Genomic DNA, 23,482 nt, shown 5'->3' with positions numbered 1-23,482 from the left:
CTCCAAGCTGGATTATTGTAACTCTTTTTACTTGGGGGCGAGCAAATACATCACCAATAAAATCCACATCTTGCAAAATAATGCTCTCAGAGCAGCTCACACCATACCAAAGAGGGAACACATCTCGCATCTGAGGAGACAGATCAAATTGCTTTCCACTAAAGACAAAATTATGCTTAAAACCTTATCACTAACACATATTTATTTATTACATTTGTTACATTTGTTACACGCCCAAACCCTCGGGTATCGCGGCGTAGTTACAGAAATCTTTAGCTTGATTTGGAATATTCAAATACATACATGTGGATGGACAGTGTTAGAAAAAAAAAAAGACTTTGTAGCATAGACGTTTAGCATACATAGGATGAAACAGTACAGGGGTCAATTATTTACAATTCTGGATCGAGCCTCCCTTCGGAAGGCGTCTTTCTAGACCCAAGGATGTTGGCTGATGTTGGCCATTGAATCAGTTTGCTAAAATTGGTTAAATAACCAGATTTTTAGTCGTTTTTTAAGCAATGGAAGGATTCCTCATTTTTAATGTTTAAAGGGAGGGGGTTCCAGTGTTTGGGGGCCATGACTTGGAAGCTGCTACCCCCTGCTCTTGTAGTACTTTTGTAGCGAGGAACCACAAGGAGCGAGTTGTTGAATCTCAGCATTCTGATGGATTCCTTTTTATTTATGGCGTTATTCATGTAGATGTGGGATTTTTTTTGCGAGGCATTTGTGGGTGACACATAGTGTTTTAAAGATGATTCTAGCCTTAACGGGTAGCTATAAATGCCTTAATCAAGCAGCCCCTATCTACCTCGCTGAGAGAATCATTAAAATATCCACTTCACGACCTACAAGGACAGTCAATTCATCCTGTCTGGTCGTGCCCAGATTTAAACTAAAATAAAGCAGGAGGAAGTAGCTTCCCTGTTATGGCAGCATTAGCTTGGAACACCTTACACCTCACTCATTGAGAGTCAACCAACCCTTCTTCATGTTTAGGCGCAATACTATAAAGTGGCTGGTTACCAATGACACAAATGGATAGCTCTAGTCTTGTACAGACAAGAATATCCGATTTCTTGACTCTCCTAAGTAACCTCTCCCTGACCACCCATTTATTCTCCTCTGTACCTACCTGTACTTTATGTATGTATGTATGTATGTATGTATATTTCCTCACTGTATCCTGTATAATTCACTGCACCTATTGTATATTTGCTGATTTGTTGTATATTTGCTTATCCTGTATAATTCACTGTATCTATTGTATATTAGCATCCACTGTAGCTAGGTTGAAAGTAAACGTGTAACCTCTGTGTGAAAGGCGCCCAGATACCTCCGGGTTGGGTGTGCCATACAAATAAACAAAAACTATAACTCCAATCGTACACCATGGAGAGAGATAAAAAGGTCACCCATAAAAAGAGTACAAGAGTAGGGGAAAAAGATTCCCACTCACCTAGGGACAAGGAGAAATAGTCCCCAAGTCCAAGCAAAATGTTCTGGGGTTGACACAGGTGAGGAAGATTTATCACAAATATGAAAATCATACCTACCCTTCAGTTATGGCTGGTGGAAGTGGACCTGTTTGACCAACTATTGTGCTATTTCTTTTACCGCAGACTGTATTCCCAGTCTCAGTTGTGCACGATAGGGTCAACTATGTTCTGACATGGTGGCTCCTTTTCACCATTTCTCGTGTGGTTGTCCTTTGTCAGCCCATCTTCTACCATTCTGAGAGGGGGAGGTCTGTGTGTCTGCTATGCCTTTTGCGGGAAACCTTGGGTGTCCCTGCCTAGGCTCCAGTGTGTTTGCGAAGGCAGGAAGTGGGGCCGGGGGGGGGGGGGGGGGAGTTTTACACTCCCCTGACCTTTGCCTGCTAGAGTGGCTGAATGGAACTTCCCACTGGGGGGCTAACTGTCCTGATTGAACAGCCACCCACCCCTTTCTGTAAAATGCTAAGAGAGTTTGCAGAGGGGTGAGTGGGAAAACTGAATAAAAGGCGAGGTTCCTGAGGTGGAAGGCAAGTCAACCATTGGAACAGAAGATCCGAAGCCGAAGACAACCAGAGACGCCTGCAGACCCCTCCAGTAACCCTAAAGTGACCACTGCTGTCCTAACCCCATTTTCATATCGACAGAGGAGCTACGAAGAGGATGACTCCTTCCATTTGGCTGGTGGGACCAACTAGCTCTGAGACGAACTACAAATAGAGCCATCTACGGAGGTGCTGTGTCTTTCCAGAGCTGCAGACCACGAATACCATGAAACCTCCGACCCATTTGCAGTGAAACGTCTTTGCACGGCCAAATCCATCCAGAACTTTGGTGAACTCCAGTTGGATCTCTTGAGGCACGATCCCACTCATCTAAGTCCCTTCACCAGAGTGCAGGACTTCAGAATCGAAGAAGATCGACCGGGCGAATACAATCCTTTGTTAGAGCTGATAAAAGGTCACCAGAACCGCAGACCGACCAAGGAAACCGTAGGAATCCGTCTCTCGAGACTGCTGCTGAGACATCCCATTCAGAGTCCTTCCTTTAATCACCAGACCAAGGAGACTGGGTCCGTTGCTGCTGCACAGAGGAGAATCCAGCTATGTTTACTTCTTCTAACCTAAGGTACTGTGGGGCTAAAAGTGCTCCGGGTGTCCACCCTACCTCTGACCCAGGCTTGCCAGCTTGTGTCCCATTGGGGAGTCCTTTTATAGGGTCCCCCTCATTTGTGTTATATTCTTCAGCATCTTGTTCTAGTGACTGAAAGTATCCTGAGTATTAAGATGGTGTTCTAAAATGGGACCTAGTGGGCAGAACTTTAGGAGGCCACCCTAGTTTAGTGGAACAGGAGAACCTTTGGGACAAGCCAGACCAATCACGGCAGCTTGGCAGGCGGTCAAGACTAAGTCTCAGGAGGGGTTAAGTGATCGGAAGCCCACAATGAGCGCACACAGTAAAACTCCACAGAATATACTTAGACAAGTGTATATCAAACATACATATTTAAACAGAATAAACCAGAGAAATATAAAGCAGTTAACACACATGCCTTTCACTATTTAACATATATACAGTTACGTTTCACCTAATGCGGTAAAGGGGAGAACACAGCCACAACCTGGAACAGAAGAATGGGTTAGCACAAATATAGCACTAGGCAGTACTTCAGTATCAATCCCTAACTTGAACAGTACAGCCCTACGAAGTGCGGAGTCTTGTGCTCAAAAGTACAGCAGTGCGTTAAAAATGAGCGGTCGTGCGTAGAGAGCGAAAGCGGGGTCCTCTTCAGGGAGCTGTAGCAGTTCAGGAATGGGCTTGAGGTGATGAAAAACAGTGTCCTATTTGAGGAGGGTCTACCCGTGCAGGCAGAGTAACTTTCGAGTTTCGGGAATACTTAGGGAGGGCAGACTAGCCCAACTAAGGTATCTTTTTAGGGATTCTTGTGCGTAAAGAACAATGGCTGTGCCAGGGGGCCACCAGTAAGTGATGCAAGTACTCACAGGCCCTAGACACAGTCTGTGCCAAACTTAGCCAGTCTAGCCCAGGTCGCTTGCAAGTTCAACCCCTGCAGTTGCGCGTCACTCCAGCTCTCGGCCGCTGCAGGACGGGACAATCGTCCATGGCGGGACAGTAGCCTTTTCTCAGCTCACAATGAAGAAAGGAGGACAGTTCCATTGCAGCACATCTCAGGGCACGGGGGAGGGAGGGAGGTCAGGCAGGCAAGGCTCCTACAACGACCGTCACCACAGCAGGGCGACCCAGGTACTGCAAATTCTCACGGCATGGCACACTCTCCTAAATCGCGACCCAGAGGAGCTAGGACTATGGCGGTAGAGGGCCCAGGACGTCAAGCTAGCAAATCCCTGTCTCGAGTATTAACTTGGGATTGCAGCGCTGCTAGGCGCTAACCCGGGTTCGAGCTGGTCAGTTTGCTGGACAGCTCAGGAACACTTCCGATGAGGGTAATCAGGAGGTGCCGAGAGTAGTGGTTCCTGTTAGGCAAGATTGTATGCAGTACCCTTTGGGTGCACTACAATTACCCTGACCTCTTGGCAATAGGAACCCAACCTTTGTTAGAAGTCTGTACTACACAGGTTGGTAGCGTATTCAGCAGCCAGGCTTATCTCAAGAGGGGTCAATGTGAGCTGTAGGGGAGTTACACCGATGTTCACAGTGTTCACAGTGATAAGTATTCAAATGAACACTTAGATACAATGTTTCTTGTATAAACAATTATTAATTTATTTATCAGTCAGTTAGAATAAGCCTTCTTCAGAAGGGAGCAATATAAAAGTAACACAAATACACTCCAAAACTACACGTTCTTAGTTTCTAAATCAGTAAAGACCCTTTTGGGATGGCCCACAGTCACAACCTACACCCTCACGTGACTTCAATAATCAGGGTGCTGGGGACATTAATATCGTACTGTTGCATTTAGAACATTCTGAGATCTTGCTCAAAGGAAAAGGTTATTAGAACAAACAAGAGACCACAAATATTCTTAAGCAGGCAAGCAGAGTCATTCAGTATAACGGGTTAAGCCAAAGTCAATGGGCAAAAGTCTACATGAGCTGAAACACTCCTGGTAGGAAAGTAGAAAAGTCTTTGCACAGTGTTTTAGAAGTCTTTGAAGAAAAGAAGAATCAATGTAGGGCCACAAGCTGTTTAGGCTTGTGAGTAGTAAAAGATGCAAGCAACTCTACAATAAGAGGTAAATTCTCTCAGACTTTACAGTACCTTTGGATTGAAGAAACAGTGGAGCAGATGACTTCAGTTCCTGTGCAGCTCTGCAGATCTCACTGTTCCTGGGCCTCAGTCGTGGGGCAAGAGGGAAGAATTCTGGGACTCCTGCACTGCAACGGGACGGTCACCGCTCGCAACCAGCAATCTTTAAACAAGTGGCACTTCAGTGTTTCATCTCCTCGCAACTACCGCAAATAGCAACACTGGCTGTCGAGATGGACTTTCCTTGATTCTGGGGCCCTCCACTCTGTTGAGGGGGCTCAGGCTCAGTCAGTCCTGTTTCCTGGGGCTCTTGGCCAACTTAAAAGCAGCGCACACAATCTGGCGTTCCGCTCCCTGGCTATTCGGTTTCCAGCAGCAACTCTGTGGAAATTCAACCCGCTCCGAGGAGATGTCCAGGTGGCTTACTTTGGAGTTGATTGGTCACACCAACTCAAAGGGAGAAGTCATCTTTGCAGGGGTTTCTCTATCAATACGAATTTGGAGTTTCAGCACAGCAGCAGGGCTTCACCTGGCAAACCAACGGTCCAGGAGTTGCAGCAAGCGTCTGCTTCAAGTGCTTCTTCGTTTCTATTGTCCAGTGGTCGACTCTGCCTTCAAGCCAAAAGTCTCACCTTTTATTCAGGTTTCTCCCATTCATTCCAGCCCAGCTGACAGTCACCCAGCAGGCTGGCTGTCCTTGCCGGACAGTCAGCCGGTCAATCACCACAGAGTGCATTGGGGTCTCCTAGGAGACTAAGCACAGGGAGTTTCAGTCACCTCCCTCACTTCCTGCCCCCGCCAGACACCCTAGAGCCAGAGGCTGGCTTCACTCATGAATCCCGCCAGAGGCAAAGCGAACAAACCTGGTTTGGCGCGCAGAGTAAATCTCAAGAAAGACCTTTCCACAAAGAAATGGCGAAAATAGAAGACCAGGCCATTTTGACAAAAATTGCACTCTTGGGTGCTTTACTGCAGCTGCGAACGCAGCCCATGGTAAATGCACACCACGGTAGTTAAAGGTAAACCACTGCCACCAGCCATTCATTGAGGAAAGGGCAACATAAAAAAAGAGGTGGAGCAGGTTGATGAGCGGAGAAAAAATAAAAGTGGATAATAGCTAAATTAGGTTTCTTTGAACATCTCGTACTACATACAAGTCCGAAAACCCCGGACACTGAGGAGGACGCGACAACTTAAGGAAAGTTAACATTTGGAGTTTAGCCTGTCGATACACTGGATGGGAAAGGACACAATTAATTAATTATTAATTAGGCCAACCCTTGTAAAAATGGTTCTATTTTGCAATTTAAAAAAGTAAATAAAGAAAATGTTGCATGAGAAGCTAGACAAAGGGGATATGAAGTACACCCTCCAGCACCCTATTTTAAGATAGTGGGTGCTGGGTTTAGAAAGTTAAAAATGTAAGTAAAGTCAATTTCACTTTACTGCTCTGGAAAACAGTAGTTTATCCCAGAGAAGGCATTTAAACCTTGGGGAAATTTAGAAGACTTCTCTGTGCCACTGCACTGAAGGTGCTGTGTGACACAATGTAAAAGATGCGCCTATGGAGTTTGTCAGGCTCATAACCAAAAGAAACACAGAGAGAAAACACATAGAATTTAAAAGTTCAAAGTCCCAAAGATCAGCAAAAGAGCTGGGGGTCTTTGTGGGAGGAATTTTGCAAAAAACAGAAAATTCTCCCTAACAGTTTGCACTACTCCAAAGGGTTGAAGCGCCCATGCAGGACTTTTGTGATCAATACAAAAGCAGGGATCTGACGGGACAACTGCGGGCTCAAGGTGCCAAACTTTCCAGCACGTCTCTGGCAGTTCTAAGGGTCTGCTTTAGCGTTTCAGGATACTTGGCTCCTTCTGTAGTTCGGAGAACTTCAGTTGATCGACCTGGAATAGATGCAGAGCCCCTTCCCTTATCCAAGGTTCGTTTCGTGCTCAAATCTGGGATAACCAATGGACTATCTGATCTCTTGTATGCACACCAAGCGTGGGCCAATCACGGCCCACAGTGGTTCCAGTCATTAAGGCATACCAGACACACTGGCAACAGTAGTGTGGATAGGGACCAGACAGTCCCAATCCTCTTCCTGGGCACTATAACACGTGACATGCAGGAGCGGTTTTAGCGGGAGGCTGCATGCCCAAATAAGGAAAGCCTGGGTCTGCTCATCCTGGGGGAAGGCAAAGGGACAAAATGGCCAAAGCACAGAACAAAAGACTTTGTGGCACAGCCATTTTCGGCACTGGCCAGAGTCTTGAGCCAAAACGCAGTAAACGCAATATGGTTCATTAAAAATAAGTAAAACACTAAAAGTAAACTTCTGCCACCAGTTCATCCTAGGCACACTTGTACAATCACCAAAAATCCTTAGAGGGTGTCTAGGGCCATAAAACAAAAGGACCCCTATGCGCGGTACTGTTGCCTAAATATCCTCTCAATGTTAAGCTGATTTTAGAATTATCCCTAATATCCTCTCTATGTAAAGTTGAATTAGAAGTGGGCCTAATATCCGCTCTCTATAAAGCTGAATTTAGAATTGTGCCAAATATCCTCTGTGTAAAGTCGAATTTCGAATTGTGCCTAATAGCGTGCCCTGGTTTGAACCGACCAGTGTCCCCAATAGCCTCTCAGTACATAGTTGAATTTAGAAGTGTGCCTAATAGCATGTCCCTAATAGCCTCTGTACATAGTTGAATTTAGTGTGCCTAATAACGTGCCCTGGTGAATTTAGAATTGTGCCTAATATCCTCTCTTTGCAAAGATGAAGTTAGAAGTGTGTCTAATAGCATGCCCTAGTTGAACTGATAAAGTGTCCCTAATATCCTCTCTGTGCAAAGTTTAATTCGAAGCGTACCTAATAGCATGTACTAGTTCGACGGACTAGTATTCCCTTAATAGCCTCTCTGTACAAAGTTGAATTTAGAAGTGTGCCTAAAAGGGTGCCCTGGTTGAACTTAGAAGGGCGCCCAATAGTCCACCCAGTTTGAATTTAGAACAGTGCCTAATTTCCAATCTGTGTAAAGTAAAATTTAAATGTGTACCTAATAGCCTCTCTGTGCAAAACTTGAAGTTTGAAGCGTGCCCAAATATCCCTTCTGTGCAAAGTTTAATTTAGAAGTATGCCTAATATCATCTCTGTGTAATGTAGAATTTAGAAGTGTGCATAATAGTCTAATATTCCCTCTGCGCAAAATTGAATTTAGAAGTGTGGCTAAATATCCACTCTATAAGAAATTGTATTTAGAGGTGTCCCTAAGAAGTGCCTCTAATATCCTCTCTATGCAAAGCTAAATTTAGGAGTAGACCTAATAGCGACTCTTGAAGTCCACCTAAAAGCATACCTGTGCGTTGCTACATTCAATTTCTTCCTAATATCGTACCTGTATTCCAGCCTGCTAGAAGAAAGTCTACCCAACAGCGTAACTGGCTGTAGTTTCAACTAAATAGTCGGCCTAACAGCATATCCTAAAGTGTAGCTACACCTCAAAACTGCCTAATATCTGCAGCCTAGTTACAATTAGTACACTAAAACCTAGAATAAGTGAATAATATCACCCTGCCTAGTGTCACCCAGAAACCAAGACTAATCTCACCCAGTGATATAGCCGAACTTATAAAGTCCAACATAAAGTGTAAGTTGCACCCAGAACTACACCTAATAGCACGTACTAACCATAAGTGCACCCAATCCACCAGGGTCGGGCGGAAACGACCACCGTGGACCGCCTCCACTCTCCTGTCAGCCTTGCCTCCTGTTCCCCCCCTTCCCAAATCATCCCACCCTCCTTCACATCCCCTACCCATCCCCTTTCCAAACACCAAGCCAGAGGGGCACGATGGCGAGCCAACCACCCTAAGATCACTGCTCCCCCGAACCCCACCACCGACCTGCCTACGTTGATCATGCCCGCTCCCCTCACCATCATACCGGGAACACCCTGCCCTGCAATCATGCACCCCCCACCTGTCCCACTAACCCCCACCATCACCCCCCCGACCACACCCCTTACGCTCCCTAAAAACCACACGCCTAGCCCTAGCAAGAACAGAAGCCTCATCCCTCTCCCCCTTTGACGCCCTACGCTCTCGCACACACCAATCGCAACAAAGACACTAAAGAGGAAACGTACCTGATCCCCCTCAATCTGTCAGCACTCATCGCCTCCCCTGTCTCGACCCACCACCTCATTCCCCCAATCACCACCATCCCCCCTTTCTTCACCTTGCCTGAAACCCCTCTCCCTCGATTTCTCACCGACCACAACTGAAACTCCTAACCGCCCACACCCCACCTTCAAATCCCCCGTGCCAAACCCAATCACCCTAACGCACGCATCCATCCACTCCCACCCAAAACCCGCCAACCGTTCTGCTCGCCCACTTTTCCCATCGATCATCAACCACCCCACCCCTCTCCCTCTCCAGTTTCCACCCTCTCCTCCCCACCACCCGCCGCTGCAGCTCCGACACCAATCTCACCAATCTCGCCTACCGAAGTGAATTGCATCCAGACCTGGTTTTCATCACTGAAACTTGGTTCTCTGATGACTTCGCCCCAATCGTCAATGAAGCCTCACCCCCCCCCTCCCGACTACTCCCTCATCCGACTGAACCGTCCCTCTAGAGGAGGGGGAATAGCATTCGTCTTCAAGTCTCAGTTCCAAGCCTCAATCATCGACAATCAACCTTCCATTCCTTCGTGTGAATCACTCCTTGTTAAACTATCCCTCTCCCCATCGTTATCACACAGCTTCCTAATAATCTACAGACCCCCTGGCTACGATAGACAATTCTCAAACACCCTCTGCGACTCTATTGCCACCCTTCAACTAAACCATCCTAACCTCACCCTTCTTGGAGATTTCAACATATGGCTCGACATCCCCACCAACCCTATGACACACTCGCTGGTTGACGGTCTAGATGCGATTAACCTCCAACCCCACATAAACGGCCCGACTCAACGACACACTTGATGCCATCTTTAGCTCCCACAACTTGATACATCTAAACCCACCCACCCCTATCATCTGGTCCGATCACTTCATTGTCTCTTTCGCCATTCGCTCACCCGACCCGCTTCCCGTACTCAAACCTGAAGCTCCGAATCTACGCAAATGCAGGAAAAAACTAATTGTCGTTTCTGACCTAGCCGACACAGTCCTCCAGTCTCCTCCACCTACCTGCCAACTCAATAAACAACTAACCCCCGACGCCTTAGACTTGTGGCTCACTAATGCGGCTCACACCCTCTTGCAAACCATTAACCCACCGTGGCCTGTTCCCTAGATGGTTCACACCTGATTTGAAGATCACTAAACAACTATATAAATACCTAGAACGCAAATGGCAGAAAGACAAACCCCAAGAGATCAGAGCCACCTTGGCCCGACACCTTCATCAGTACAAGGCTGAAATCCAGAAAGCAAAAAAGCCCACTACAACTCCCGAATCCTAAACTGCAAAAACCCCAGCAAAGAACTTCACAAAATAATCACCGAAAACACCAAACCAACATGCACTACCACCGTCCCAACCCCCTCTCAATCACTGTGCGACTCACTCTCTCTCCACTTCTACGCCACAGCTCTCGAAAGAACAAATGCACTAACCACCAAACTGGCTCTCTTACATCCACCAGGCAACCCTCCCCCCATACCGGCCAACCCACCGCCTGCGACCACTGCGCAACCAACATTCGACTCTTTTAGCCCAATATCGCCCGACCAATATCTAAAACTTCTCTCTGCCCGCAAACCATCCGGCTCTCAACTAGACACTTGCCCGGCACAATGCTCAATGAAATTTTCGCTTCTACCTGCGCAGGGGAACACGCAAGATCCATCATAAATGACTCCCTTTCCTCGGGTATTGTTCCCCGACGCATTCAAAACGGCCCATGTCAAACCTCTAACAAAAAAACCTTCCCTCGACCCTCTTGAGCCCAAAAACTACCGCTCCATCTCAAACACCAGGTTCCTTGCCAAACTCATTGACCAAACTGCCTACTCCCAACTAAATGCCTTTGGCAAAGCCAACAATCTCCTAGACCCCACACAATCAGGTTTCAGAGCCCGACACGGAATTGAAACCACCCTAACCTCAATCTGGGATGACCTTAAAATCACGGCACACTCTGCAGGATATGCCGCATTAATCCTTCTTGACCTATCCGCCGCCTTCGACACAATCACGCAATCCTCCTTGACCGCCCCCACTCCCTAGGAATTTGTGGAACCGCTCTCAAATGGATAGCTTCATTCCTCAAAGATAGGCACCAAATAACTCTACTCTCCACCTATTCCTCCCAAGCCCGACCAGTCAACACGGGAGTTCCACAAGGAGCATGCTTATCTGCCCTCCTGTTCAATCTCTACTTGATCACCCTCTCACCAATAATTCGTTCACACAACATCCTGTGTTACAACTACGCTGATGACACTCAACTAATTCTAAAACTCAACTCAAAACCCAACTGCCGACCAGACCGCACCTCCTGCCTCCTCGACATAGAGCTTTGGATGACCCAAAGCCACCTCTTGTTAAACCCCTCCAAAACGGATATTCTGGTATGTGGCAACTCCGAACTTCTTCCACACCCACTACCCTGGCCATCTGCCATGGGCAACTCACCGACGCCCTCCAGCTCAGTACAAAACCTTGGATGCACCCTTGACTCTGACCTAACACTCTTGCGCCAAGTCAACGTCGTCTCAAAGTCCTGCCACTACCACCTTAAAACTCTTAGGCGCTTCTTTCCATATCTCTCCTTTCCCAACAGACTTGCTACAGTCCAATCAATTGTTATATCAAGACTGGACTACGCTAACCCCCTCTACCTCGGAGTCCACTCTTACCAAATGAATAAACTTAAGAGAGCACAAAATGCCGCAGCCAAACTGCTACTAGCGCTCGGCCGAGAGACCACATCTCCCCAGGCCTTACAACTCTGCACTGGCTTCCAGTGGCCTGAAGGGTGACTTTCAAAACCTTATGCATTTCTCATTGAGCATTGCATAAAACCGGACCTCAATATCTTCAAGACAAGCTAAAACCCTATCACTCTCCTCGTACTCTAAGCTCAAGCTCAGCCGGCCTCCTAGTCATGCCTAAAACAAACTCAGTCAGGCTAGGCGGATCATCAATCTCAGCCTTGGCCCCCATGCTGTGGAACGCACTCCCACCCCACATCCGCCTAACTGAAGATCTAATCTCCTTCCGCAAACTACTGAAAACGTGGCTCTTCCCCTAAAACCAACCTGTACGTAAACTAACCCAAACTGAATAACTGCATCTCAATTACACCAACCCAACAAACTAATATATCTTGAATAACAATAAGACACATAATACAACATCAAGATATATGCGAGAAATCGACAACTAATAACCGCTAATGTAAACTAAAAGGACAAACAGAATAGAACAAGTAAAGTACATCAAAGCAGTGAAGTAGATAAAAAGAATAAATCATACGAAAACAGTAATGAGGTTTAAATTAATGAAATGGATGCAATGAGTGCAATGGTCAAAATGAACAAAATGGGTGAAATGAATAAAGAGAAGAGGATGGACAGATGAATACAAGAGACTGATGAGTACACAGACAGATGACACTGATTGTATGAATGCATGGCATAAATGGAAAGTACAGAATAGACGATTCAAGTACATGAGACCGGTGTAGTGCATGAAACAGATGGAGCACGGAACGGATCCAGTGCGTATGACAAGTGACATGGCCTGAATCGATAATGCATGATGAATGAACGAAGTGAATGGAGCGGTTTAAATCATTAGAATGGATGAAGCGCATGGAACGGATGAATGCGCTGAGCAGACAAATGCGTTGAGCAGATGAGTGTGTAGATCAGATGATTATATAGAACGGATGAGTGGGTTGAGCGGATGGTGTGTAGAGCGGATGGTGTGTAGAGCGGATGGTGTGTAGAGCGGATGGTGTGTAGAGCGGACGAGGGTGTAGAGCGGACGAGGGTGTAGAGCGGACGAGGGTGTAGAGCGGACGAGGGTGTAGAGCGGACGAGGGTGTAGAGCGGACGAGGGTGTAGAGCGGACGAGGGTGTAGAGCGGACGAGGGTGTAGAGCGGACGAGGGTGTAGAGCGGACGAGGGTGTAGAGCGGACGAGGGTGTAGAGCGGACGAGGGTGTAGAGCGGACGAGTGCATAAGTACTGAGGAGTGCGTAGAACGCAGGAGTGCATAGAACAGTTGAATGTGCAGAGCGGATGAGTGTACAGAGCGGTGAGTGTACAGAGCGGATGAGTGCATATGAACAAACGACTTTGTAGAGCAGATGAGGGCATATAGCAGATGAGTGCGGGGACCATGATGGGTGCGCAGAGCAGAAGAGTGCGCAGAGCGGAAGAATGTGTAGAACAGACTAGTGGGTAGAGCAGACTAGCGGGTAGAGCAGACGAGCGCGTGGCGCAGACGAGCAGCCCCAGCCCTTACAACTCTGCACTGGCTTCCAGTGGCCTGAAGGGTGACTTTCAAAACCTTATGCATTTCTCATCGAGCATTGCATAAAACCGGACCTCAACATCTTCAAGACAAGCTAAAACCCTATCACTCTCCTCGTACTCTAAGCTCAAGCTCAGCCGGCCTCGTAGTCATGCCTAAAACAAACTCAGTCAGGCTAGGCGGATCATCATTCTCAGCCTTGGCCCCCATGCTGTGGAACGCACTCCCACCCCACATCCGCCTAACTGAAGATCTAATCTCCTTCCGCAAACTACTGAAAACGTGGCTCTTCCCCTAAAACCAACCCGTACGTAAACTAACCCAAACTGAATAACTGCATCTCAATGACACCAACCCAACAAACTAATATATCTTGAATAACAATAAGACACATAACAATACAACATCAAGATATATGCGAGAAATCGACAACTAATAACCGCTAATGTAAACTAAAAGGACAAACAGAATAGAACAAGTAAAGTACATCAAAGCAGTGAAGTAGATAAAAAGAATAAATCGTACGAAAACAGTAAAGAGGTTTAAATTAATGAAATGGATGCAATGAGCGCAATGGTCAAAATGAACAAAATGGGTGAAATGAATAAAGAGAAGAGGATGGACAGATGAATACAAGAGACTGATGAGTACACAGACAGATGACACTGATTGTATGAATGCATGGCATAAATGGAAAGTACAGAATAGACGATTCAAGTACATGAGACCAGTGTAGTGCATGAAACAGATGGAGAGCACGGAACGGATCCAGTGCGTATGACAAGTGACATGGCCTGAATCGATAATGCATGATGAATGAACAAAGTGAATGGAGCGGTTGAAATCATTAGAATGGATGAAGCGCATGGAGCGGATGAATGCGCTGAGCAGACAAATGTGTTGAGCAGATGAGTGTGTAGATCAGATGAGTATATAGAACGGATGAGTGGGTTGAGCGGATGGTGTGTAGAGCGGATGGTGTGTAGAGCGGATGGTGTGTAGAGCGGATGGTGTGTAGAGCGGATGGTGTGTAGAGCGGATGGTGTGTAGAGCGGATGGTGTGTAGAGCGGATGGTGTGTAGAGCGGATGGTGTGTAGAGCGGACAAGGGTGTAGAGCGGTCAAGGGTGTAGAGCGGTCAAGGGTGTAGAGCGGTCAAGGGTGTAGAGCGGTCAAGGGTGTAGAGCGGTCAAGGGTGTAGAGCGGTCAAGGGTGTAGAGCGGTCAAGGGTGTAGAGCGGTCAAGGGTGTAGAGCCGACAAGGGTGTAGAGCCGACAAGGGTGTAGAGCCGACAAGGGTGTAGAGCCGACAAGGGTGTAGAGCCGACAAGGGTGTAGAGCCGACAAGGGTGTAGAGCCGACAAGGGTGTAGAGCCGACGAGTGCATAAGTACTGAGGAGTGTGTAGAACGCAGGAGTGCATAGAACAGTTGAATGTGCAGAGTGGATGAGTGTACAGAGCGGATGAGTGCGTATGAACGAACGACTTTGTAGAGCAGATGAGGGCATATAGCAGATGAGTGCAGGGACCATGATGGGTACGCAGAGCGGAAGAGTGCGCAGAGCGGAAGAGTGCGCAGTGCGGAAGAATGTGTAGAACAGACTAGCGGGTAGAGCAGACGAGCGGGTGGAGCAGACGAGCGCGTGGAGCAGACGAGCGCGTAGAGCATGTAGAGCGGATGAGCGCGTAGAGCATGTAGAGCGGATGAGCGCCTACAGCATGTAGAGCGGATGAGCGCCTACAGCATGTAGAGCGGATGAGTGCGTAGAGCGGATAAGTGCGTTGTCACGACCCTCACCCAAGACCCCCTCTGGCAAACCCATTGGCCAGGTGGAATCAGGACTCGGGCCTCTAGAGCATGGCATCCTCTTCAAAAGCCCTCATGGGGCCAATCATGGCGCCTATGGCACCAGGCTCATACACCATGAAAAACAATGTGCTTGGGAACTACTTTATTGTATTGTCAGCCAACATGGAGGCATCCACATAGCTTGGTTCCTGAGAACCAAGCTATGCGGTCTAATGTTTTGGGTGTGGTAGCCTAGGGACTACTTTACCTGGGCTATTTTGTTGGGGCTATTTAAACCACACCCGAGCAAGACAACACGCTTCGCGTTACTTTGCAGCTTGCAACGTGATGCTCACCGTGTCCAGCTATTCCCTCGAACCTCGGAGAAGCAGAACCTGCAAGGAGACAAAAGGAACATCATTAGCAGCAGCAGCAGCTTACCTGCAGTCTTCATCTTTAAACACTCGCAGCTACTGAGAAGAGCTTCCTCGAATCTGCACGCCTCCCGGACAGAACGACCTGAAAGAGGAAGATAGAGGCAACATTAAAGAAAGCAGTAGAGACATTTACAAATTACGAACTACTCAAAAGGCTTACCTGGCTGGTCGCCTCTCGGCTGGCACCACACCCCGGACATTCCACTCGCGCTGAAGAACACCGCAACTTCCAAGGAAGGAAAACACAGGTTAGCAAAGGCAGGACTTTGCAGCGCTGCGCATAGCGCTTACTTACCACACCATATACTCTTAATGCGCCATCATTTACTAGCAGTGCTCATCCAAGCCAGTTCGCCGCGCTGAAGCTCCGCATACCTACGGGAGAAAAAAAGATACATTTTAGACAAAGAAAGGCATGCAGGATAGCAACAAAACTAAAGAACAGCAATAAGACCTACCTGAACAATATCAAACGGGCCGGTGTCAGTGAAGTAACTGGACCACACTTGCCCATGAAAGACAACGCGCCACTGCAAAGAAAGCAGGGCGGGGAGCACGCCTAATTCTACCACAAGGTGAGGAGAGGGCGCCAGAGGGACTGAAATCATACGGGGGTGGAGTGAGGATACTTACCCCAGTCGGTCAGTCTTGAACACAGTCCTGTATTTTCAGGCAGAACCTTCCCCGCAGACCACATCAGGGCAAAGCTGAGAAGCATACCAGCGAGTAACCTGGCTGGGTGGCATCCCTGTGGATACCAGGTGAGCGTAACATGCGCAGAGCGGATGAGTGCCTAGAGCGGATGAGTGCCTAGAGCGGATGAGTGCCTAGAGCGGATGAGTGCCTAGAGCGGACGGAACAGGAGAAGTATGTAGACGGAATGGGTGACATATGTGGACAGAACGAGTGATGTATGTGAATTGATTGGGTGACCTATGTGGATTGAACGGGTGACGTATGTGGATTGAACAGGTGACATATGTGGAAGGATCTGGTGTAATATGTGAAAGGTATGGGAGGTATGTGGATAGTACGGGTGAAATACGTGAATGGAGTGGAAATACACGGAACAGATCGGTGTACATTGAACAGATTCAAGTGCGTGGAACGGATTGGAGTGCGTGGAGCGGACTGAAGAGCGTGGAGCGGACTGGAGTGCGTGGAGCGGACTGGAGTGCGTGGAGCGGACTGGAGTGCGTGGAGCGGACTGGGAGTGCATAGAATTGCGCGACTTACATGGAATGGTCTGGAGTGCATGGAACGCTCGAAAGAGCATGTAACACATCACATCACCACGCTCTTCTTTACACCACCATTCAACTAGAACACAGAGATACTACGACACCATTCGATATAACTGTTCCCATACCAACATCTGCCTCATACTCCCCATCACTAACTAAACACTGCTGGTTACACACCCCCCAGCCGGGCGTTCTCCTCAGGCCTAACGCAGCCACAATCGGTCTGGATAAATCATGCCAGAACGAAAACATACTCCTGATCTCTCAACCACCACACCTACCGCTAAGACGCAGCGATTACATGATTGCCACACCAGCTGCACACATATCAGGTGCTCACATGCACCTTTGACTCTCTCTACTGACTTGAACTTCGGTTCCCAAGGGCGTTCAACCTACCAGCGCCTTCAGACCATACCAATGGTACATAAGGCGCTATATAAATGCAAAGTAACATAACATAACATAGATGAAGTTTCCAAGAAATGGCAACAAAGTCAAAGACTAAGGGAAACAGTTTCCCATTACTGACAATCTGAAGGATGTGTCAGTTTTCCCATAACAGATGAGCAAAAGCCCAGAGGAGCGCAGCTGAAGGCTGTGCTCCACTGGAAAAGGTCAGGTTAGGATAAAAAAAAAAGCAAAATATTTGGGGTTCCATTAAAATGGAAGGAACAGTGCAGAAAAAAACATTCCTAACACTAAGGAATGTTGATTATTCTGCTACTTCGTAAGACTTTGACTCCACTCCTACACTGACATTTCATATAGTTAGGGATTGGACTTAAAAAGCATTAGAAGCTCAGTAAAGTGTTTCTAGAACGTTAAGATGTGTTGCTGTGTGTAGAACCAACCTTTTTCCTTCCAAAATACTTTATCTGATGTGGTTTTGCTAACTAAATACAATTACACTTTATCTGTAAAGCAATGCGAGTGCACGGTAGTACCGATAATCTGGTAGAACTGTCATTTGTGTCAAACTAACAATTGTAACCGCAAGCAACTATTATTGAAGTAATCACCTCTGAAAAGTATTGTTAAGAATTACTATGTGTGTTGGTTAGTGAAATAAGTATTTATATACCTTCCTTGTGTAAATAAGAATACATGTATATTTTTAATATAACAATTACTATGTAAGAGTTTCTTTGGACTATTGGATTTACTGGGTTCAATGGACTTACTGTGAGAAACCAGAAGGTGTCTCACCCACTAGTCCGCGGGGACCCATCATCCAGGTGGCAAGGACACGGCCATCACTTTTGGATCCAGTTCCAGGGGCTTGACCAGTGTGGGAGGATCACCTGGATGGGGGTTCATCAGGGAGGGGGAGTGGGATACCGAATGGTGGGATGCAGTACCCCGTTCCTTATAACACCTTTAACCCATGATATATGATATGATATTTTATTTGTATCACGCTCGTACACAAGTGTTTCAGACCGCGACAAGTAGGATGTTTAGGAACTCCAACAACCCCCACCCCCTTTACAGCATGAACACTTTCTCACGGAAAGCCCACTGCAAGAGAAAACGGACTAACACCCGAGCCGTATACCTGACATGTCCCAATACAATGGTCAGGCAATTACTGACCAACACACACAGCGGACTTCCATTAAGCTTCCCCACACGGATAAAAGGCAGAGCATGAGAGCACACTCTGAGCGAGGCAAAGCACACGAGAGAACAGCAGCTCCAAGATGGCAGTTTAACAAGAGGAAAAAGACGGCGAAACAGAAGGGAATTGCAAGGAGGGAAGTTCCTTTGACCTTTTTCGACAAGGAAACATTTCTTTCGTGAGCCCTTCAGATTGGAAAGCCCAAGACCAGGAAAACAGGCTGATGAATCCTACATTATGTGTCAGAGATACGCAGTGCCCTCCCTCGTCAAGAATCAAGGACGGGAGAATAACCCGCCGTGGTACTATCCTTGGCTCCAAGAACAAAGCAGCTTCTGTGAAATCAACACAGCCGGTGAGTTGGGGTGACAGATACAAGACCGGTCTGTGTTGAAGCCAAAGTTGCAAGCGGCAACATTGTATGGCGAGCGCAGGAACGAACATTGTTTGAAATACGTGTGATAAAAGACAAGTGAAGTTGAACTGCTGATGAGTGACTGAACTTTGAAACCATGCTGCGATATCTTTAAGGTCTCTATAAGGTATCCAGCTGAAAAGTGAAAGCTGTAGGGAATTGTGAATCAAAGTGGCCCTGCGACGGGTCAAGCAAAACCCTGCGCACAATCGAAAGTCTTCGATATTGATACAGTAAAGAACATTTGTGCCAAAGTTGAAAAAGTTGGATCCGAGACCGGCAGAGGGAGATCAATTGAAATTTTTGTGTTAAAGTGGGTCTGAGCCTGACGGAAGGGGATCCGGGGTGAAGCGAAAATCACATGAGATGGTGTTGCGTTGAAGAGGGTCTGGGCCTGGCAGTAGGAGACCTCCAGTGAACAGAAAATCCCCTGAGAATTTGTACATGTGAAACCCTAAGGAGAGAGGAACTTTGTTGTTTGTCATATTGCATCAGGCCCTCTGGAAAAGAGACTTTGAACGGCAAAGAGACTTTGTCATAGAAGGCCATGATGTTGAAATTTTGAACTGCACACTCGTGCTAGAGAAGCCAGAGACTGTGTTAAACTCTAGTGTGCCGCCTTGTCCCGTGCTGAAAACGTGGGGAAGGGAAGCCAACGGCCGGAATATCCCGACATATCATTTCTTGAACACTTTTCTTTTGTATAACATTGTTTCCCACACTATTTGTATTTAGAAGTAAGGATTGGCAATAAGTTTATTAATATAGGCCCTTTTATTTTGACAAGACCCCACTAGGACTGTGTTATTATTATTTGATGGTCGTAGCTTGCTCCCATCTTTAGATTTAGGTTTAGACAGGTGTTTTCAATCCCAATAAACACCCTTGAACTGTGATAACTGTGATCACTTGTGTCCGTCTTACTGTTTGATATCATACCTTCCTTACATTACCTAGAGCTCACATCTTCCTTCTATGATAAGCCTGGCTGCTCTGCCATTCTACCAAGATCCTTTGGGTAGTTCAGACTTCTAAGAGTTAGGGACCTGTATGCCAAAAGGATGGTTTTATGAAGTCTTACTTCAAGTGGACTTTAGGAAAACTCCCCTACCATCTCGAAGAGTCTCTGCGTAGCTATCTGGACCCCTGGTTAACCACAAACCTCCCATGGTCACGCCACCAATCTCATTGTCTTTTCCCTCTTGGCTTCGGGACACCAAGCATCCCACTTTAGTTCGTTCAGCATCCTTGCTACCCGCTGTAGCACACCCATTCCTCTTGGTTCCTCACAGTTGTAAGACGCTGCACGTCCTGTCTCGCCTCTGCTCTCCGTAGTCAGTGCGTGTCTGCGTTTGAAGTTCGTGGGCTCCGTGGAATGCGAGTCATCAAGGAGGTTTTCCGTTTTAGGGTGGCAATAACATATTGGTCTTTTCTTCACAAATAAGGAAGGAAGTCTTAAAGGTGGTACTTTGGAAGGTTCTCTAGGAAGTTCCTCTTTGGAATGGGAGTTCTTGTCCCCAAAGGGAGAGTCTCTCCCAGGGAGGTTGCACTTGCCTCTACCCCTAGGGAGGGTACTGCGGAGCGGGCTCACCTCCCTAGCCTCACAGGGGGGCAGGGAGCTCTCCCCATTGGGGAGAAGGGACCAATTCCTGCCATTCGTCACAGCATGCTTATGCAAATACATCCTTATTTGACAAGTGGTACCATGATATGATCGGATGTCATCTCCTCTACCCATAATTCCAGCGGTTAAAGGAATCAGGGGCTGTTGTGCTACATAATTCTTGGGTTGAATAGCTCTGTGACTACTTCAAACAAACGAATCAAAAATCAGGAACATGTAAGTGCAGATCAAAATAAGGCTTGGTGCATAATGGGGCCTACTGGACACCACAGCAGCATAGAAGCTATCGGCTTCCATCATTTATTGTACAATATAATGAGAACAATCACATACAGAATGCAAGATGTTTATTATGTTTAAATATGTTCATATGCACTTAACAAATAACCTCCGCTTGAACACCAAAAACAACTATTAAAAGAAAGATGGAACACTAGTGTGTCTTAAAGGAGAGCCGTAGAGGGCTTTCTGGCAGCTGAAAAAAGCATAGATTGTAGGAGCAACACACATTGATCAGAGAGCACTTACCCATCATCCTCCGTCCCATGTCCTGGAAGGACTTCCTCTTTTTGCGTTCTTCCTCCATCAGTTTTTGCCGCTCTTCAACCTCCTGCTGCCGCCGTTTCAGGGCCACCGCCTCACGCTCTGTTTTCGAAAGAAACTTGGGCTGCAATAGAAATCAGGCATCTGAGTTGAAGCATTACCAAAGCAGAGTACTGGAGAGGGTTTAACAATGTTAACAATAGTGTCCTGGGGCATCCCAGAGCACCACCTGTAGAGCATTTTCAGAGGTAGTCTCCCATCTGGGGCATCCGCAGAGAGACAGCACCATGCTTGGGGCATCTCCCAGAGAGGCAACACCACGCTTGGAGGCGTTTCCCAGAGAGGCAACACCACGCTTGGAGGCGTTTCCCAGAGAGGCAACACCAACACCACGCTTGGGGCATCCCCCAGAGAGGCAACACCACGCCTGGGGTGTCAGCCAGAGAGGCAGCAACACACCTGGGGCACTTGCAAGGAACAGCACCCATTATAGCTTCTTGCATATTCACTTCATCCCCAGTACTAGGCATTGATGTCACTGTTATGTCAGAATTACTTTTTGGGTTATTTTGCCCAAGACTGTGGGTTCCCTAAACTTTTTTGGGCGCTGTCAGGGTTTTTCAATGTTCTATTTCAGCCCAAGACGGAATTCAACTGAAATTCTACCATCACTGCAACCCATTTTTGATGTGCTGCTTGACTTGTCCATATAGCCTAACGGGGTAGAGGTGCTTTGTAAGCACACCATTTGGTTCTTGTAGTGAGTTCCCTCTACCTGTGTGTTGGGGAGCAGGTTGGTGGCAACTGTATGTTTATTTTGGCTACATCAATGTTGTAGCCAGTTTGACTCCCTTAGTTGGCAAATGCCCATGTACGGTGGCCAGTTGTGTACCAATACATTCTTGAAGACCTACCCCCAGTGTGCTTTGTGGCCTTTGAGTGGGCCACAAAAGATATCCGTTTTGCAGACATAGGCTATTTTTTCTTTTCTTAATTGTGCTTTGCTCAATCGAGCCTTTCACAAGAAGCAGAATACAGCTAAACAGTAATCTTACAGTGAAAACCATGCACACAACATAAAAATATGACATTAAATTGCAATCAAGATAAAGATGGGTAAAACTCCATACTAATTCAGTCTTCTAATATTTTAAAAATGAATTTAAGAAATCTCATAAGGTTCAATTTAATACTCGCATTAGGACCCTCTAAAATTATATTCCACGAAACCCTGATAAAAACATAGCCAAACAAGATTGCCTCAAAGACATCCGATTCTCACATTCCATACTCCAATGCTGGAGAGTCTCAATTTGTGTACCTTTGTAAAGTCTACAAGTTCTGCCCCCCCATAACACCAAACCCAACCCCCTCCTGAGATCTTCTGTTTGGCTCCCAGTATTTCATTAGTGTTAGGCAAATATAATCTAATTCTTAAAAAATGATTTCCTCCATTTACTGTCTGGGAATAAAGACATATTTTGGGAACACATTCACAGATTGCCCATCTAAATCCACATAATGTTGGTGTGCATAAGGGTTACAAATCTCAACTGCACAAATCCAATCTACTTCAGAAAGTAGTTTCCTCACTTTCTGGGGGCAATCATTTAGGATTTGCACAGTTACCTCAAGTTCCAATAACAAAATGTTACATGACTTTTCCTATTCACTCAATCTATACTCCCTTTTTCTTTCCCTAGCTAGATGTTACTGCCCCAACAGAGACTGTTTCTCTGTCATTATAATCTTCCTATAAAATGACAGAACTTTCCACGCAACCTGGGACCAAATGCCTGGGACCTCAAGGATGAAAGTCCCTGCTCATATCAAACTAGTGCATGGGGGGGTGGGGCCTACGGGCAAATCAAGAAAATGTTTTGAAAAAATCCCATCCAGGCTTGCCCAATTCACCTTCTTACATGTCAACAAAGTATCTGCTGCATACGTGATTACTGTCATAACTTTCATCCGATAAAATTGTAGTAAAGGACTAGCCGAAAACTTCCTGTAGAGGTGATCAATTTTTTTCGCTTCAGAAATCAAGATTTTTAGCTTTTTCCTAAGTTGTAGATAATGAAGCTTCTGTCTGCTGCATAAATATTAAAACCCAAGTATACAAAGTCAGAAACCATACCCAATGCTTCATCTAAAAGTACCCACTTAACATTTGTCTTTTTGGTTTCTTTGGCCTTGAAATTGTTTCCTATGATTTTTTTAATGTTAATTTCCACTCTATTAGATGAAGTATACTGCACAAGTTTGGCGATTTGTCGCTGAGGCCAATGGGAGTTTGGTCGCACAGCACCAAATCATCCGCATATAAAAGCCAATTTATAGGTTAAAAAAATCCCATTTTGGAGGAAATGATCTACCCTCAGTCAAAGTTTGCCCCAAGTCTGCAATAAAAAGGTGAACAAGTAGTGGTGTTAAAATGCAGCCTTGTTTCAGGCCTTTATTTGTATTTATAGGGCTAGACAAGATCCCCTCTGTATTGACCCTGACTTTTAGGGAAGGTCCTCAATAAAATTCATGGAAGATATTAATCCGGTATGACTGACAACCCCAGGTTTTTTATTTACTCCAAAGCAA

General features: G+C 46.5%; 1 protein-coding gene across 1 annotated transcript in view; it reads right to left on the bottom strand.

Annotated features, from left to right (window-relative positions):
* Positions 1-23,482, bottom strand: part of DDX23 (DEAD-box helicase 23) — a 607,483-nt gene that overhangs the window by 410,703 nt on the left and 173,298 nt on the right. Inside the window, exon 6 of the mRNA XM_069653852.1 lies at positions 20,876-21,014. Within this exon, the coding sequence (XP_069509953.1) occupies positions 20,876-21,014 (139 nt within the window). The remainder of the gene's footprint in view (positions 1-20,875; positions 21,015-23,482) is intronic.

The sequence above is a fragment of the Ambystoma mexicanum genome, chromosome 3q (genome assembly GCF_040938575.1).
Source record: "Ambystoma mexicanum isolate Mex_15411 chromosome 3q, UKY_AmexF1_1, whole genome shotgun sequence".
Lineage (NCBI taxonomy): Eukaryota > Metazoa > Chordata > Amphibia > Caudata > Ambystomatidae > Ambystoma > Ambystoma mexicanum.
This window is presented reverse-complemented; position numbering and strand designations above follow the sequence as displayed.